Here is a 1,674-nt window from a genome sequence, read left to right on the forward strand (position 1 = left end):
CCGCGAGCCACTTCATGATGTGCTGTGGGTGGCCGCCGTGGCTGCAGCCCTGGCACCAGACGAAGAGCCCCTTCACCACGTGGTGACACACGGCACACATGCTGGCACACTGCCGACACCTGCACGGGGAGATTGGGGTGGGTGTGGGCAGGGAGAGCCCCCAGGGGGGCAGCAAGAGGGAACAGGGGCACCTACCCCATCCTCCTGTCCCCACAAGCCCCTTTGGGCCCCCTCACCTGTCGCAGATCCAGCCCCTGTTGCTCATGGGCCGCTTGCAGTTGCTGCAGTTGACGTGCAGGGTGGTGGAAGCCTGGTTGAGGCAGTTGATGGCACGGCACGTGCTCAGCTTGATCACCTCGTTGGAGATGTTCCAGAGCTGGAAGCGCTGCAGCAGGTCGATGTAGGATGTGTACCAGTGCTCCTGGGGACAGCCACAGACAGCTGAGCCTCCACATCCACCCTGAAACCGCCTCAGGATCCCCCCTCTGCATCCTAAAGGCAAGATTTCCCCTGGGGGCTCAGCCTGAAGAAAAGGAGGCTCAGGGGGGACCTTCTCACTCTAAAAGTTCCTGACAGGAGAGGGCAGCCAGGGGAGGGTTGAAATGTGCTCCCAGAGAACATGGGATAGGACAAGAGGAAATGGCCTCAAGCTGTGCCAGAGTTTGGTTATTAGGGAGAATTTCTTCATGGGAAGTGTGGTCAGGCATTGGCACAGCTGCAGTGGTGGAGTCACCATCCCTAGGGGGGATGAAAAGCCGTGTGGATGTGGCACTTGGGGACAGGGGTCAGTGGTGGCCTTGGCAGAGCTGGGGGAATGGTTGGACTCGATGATCTCAGAGGGCTTTTCCAGCCTAAAGGATTCTGTGATTCTCTGATCCCTGCAGTGCGAGAACAGCTCTGCAATGCTGGGGAACAGCATCCTTCCCTAAATCAACAGGCCAAGGTCACTTCCCCATCCTGGCCCTGCAGACCCCACCTCAAGTCCCTGCCAGGACTGGTGGTAGGGCAGGTACCGGAATCCTGGAGCTGCTCACCCTGGCTTAGAGCTGGCCCAACAGCAGCTGGAGCAGAAGGGATGTGCCCCAAGCCCAGGCAGCATCCCATCCCCCTGGGATACACCTCTCTGGGTCCCACCAAGGCACGGCCCCGCATCCCACGGGCTCTACCTGTGTCTGCTCATCGATCTCCTTGCGGATGCGCTCTCCCAGCACGATGAGCACAGACACGGCCATCTGCACGTCCCCCTGCTCGGCGTAGAAGAGCAGCGTGTCCCGCACAATGGGGTTGAAGAAGTCGGAGGGCAGGCGGTTCTCGTAGAGCGAGTGGGAGATGGAGATGAGCGAGAAGGACTCCACGGGGGTCAGCGACACTGTCTCGGCCTCGTTGCCGCTGACGTGAGGGGAGTCGGCCTTGTCCTGCAGGTGGTCCAAGGCCGATGGGTTGTCCACGATTTCGTGGCGCAGAGGGAAGGCTTCCTGGGGAAGGCTGTATTCCTGCTCTTCAGCTGTGAGGAGAGAGCAGAATGAGCAGGAGAAAACCCAGCTGGGACAGGTAACACCTGCCAGCAGCAGCTGTGCACTCACCGTGCGGGTTCTCGTGGTCCATCATGTACAGGTCATCCTCATCTGCCTCCACGTCTCCCAGCAGATAATCTGCAGGGACGTCGCTGCCCTC

General features: G+C 60.3%; 1 protein-coding gene across 1 annotated transcript in view; it reads right to left on the bottom strand.

Moving 5' to 3' along the window:
* The window catches only part of WDR24 (WD repeat domain 24), a 9,602-nt gene that overhangs the window by 2,867 nt on the left and 5,061 nt on the right, over positions 1–1,674 (bottom strand). Inside the window, exons 6-9 of the mRNA XM_017741237.1 lie at positions 1,584–1,671; positions 1,167–1,504; positions 237–421; positions 1–119 (exon numbers count right to left, since the gene is read on the bottom strand). Coding sequence (XP_017596726.1) covers positions 1–119; positions 237–421; positions 1,167–1,504; positions 1,584–1,671 — 730 coding nt within the window. The remainder of the gene's footprint in view (positions 120–236; positions 422–1,166; positions 1,505–1,583; positions 1,672–1,674) is intronic.

Source organism: Corvus brachyrhynchos, unplaced genomic scaffold (assembly GCF_000691975.1).
Source record: "Corvus brachyrhynchos isolate BGI_N302 unplaced genomic scaffold, ASM69197v1 scaffold58, whole genome shotgun sequence".
NCBI classification, from domain to species: Eukaryota; Metazoa; Chordata; class Aves; order Passeriformes; family Corvidae; genus Corvus; species Corvus brachyrhynchos.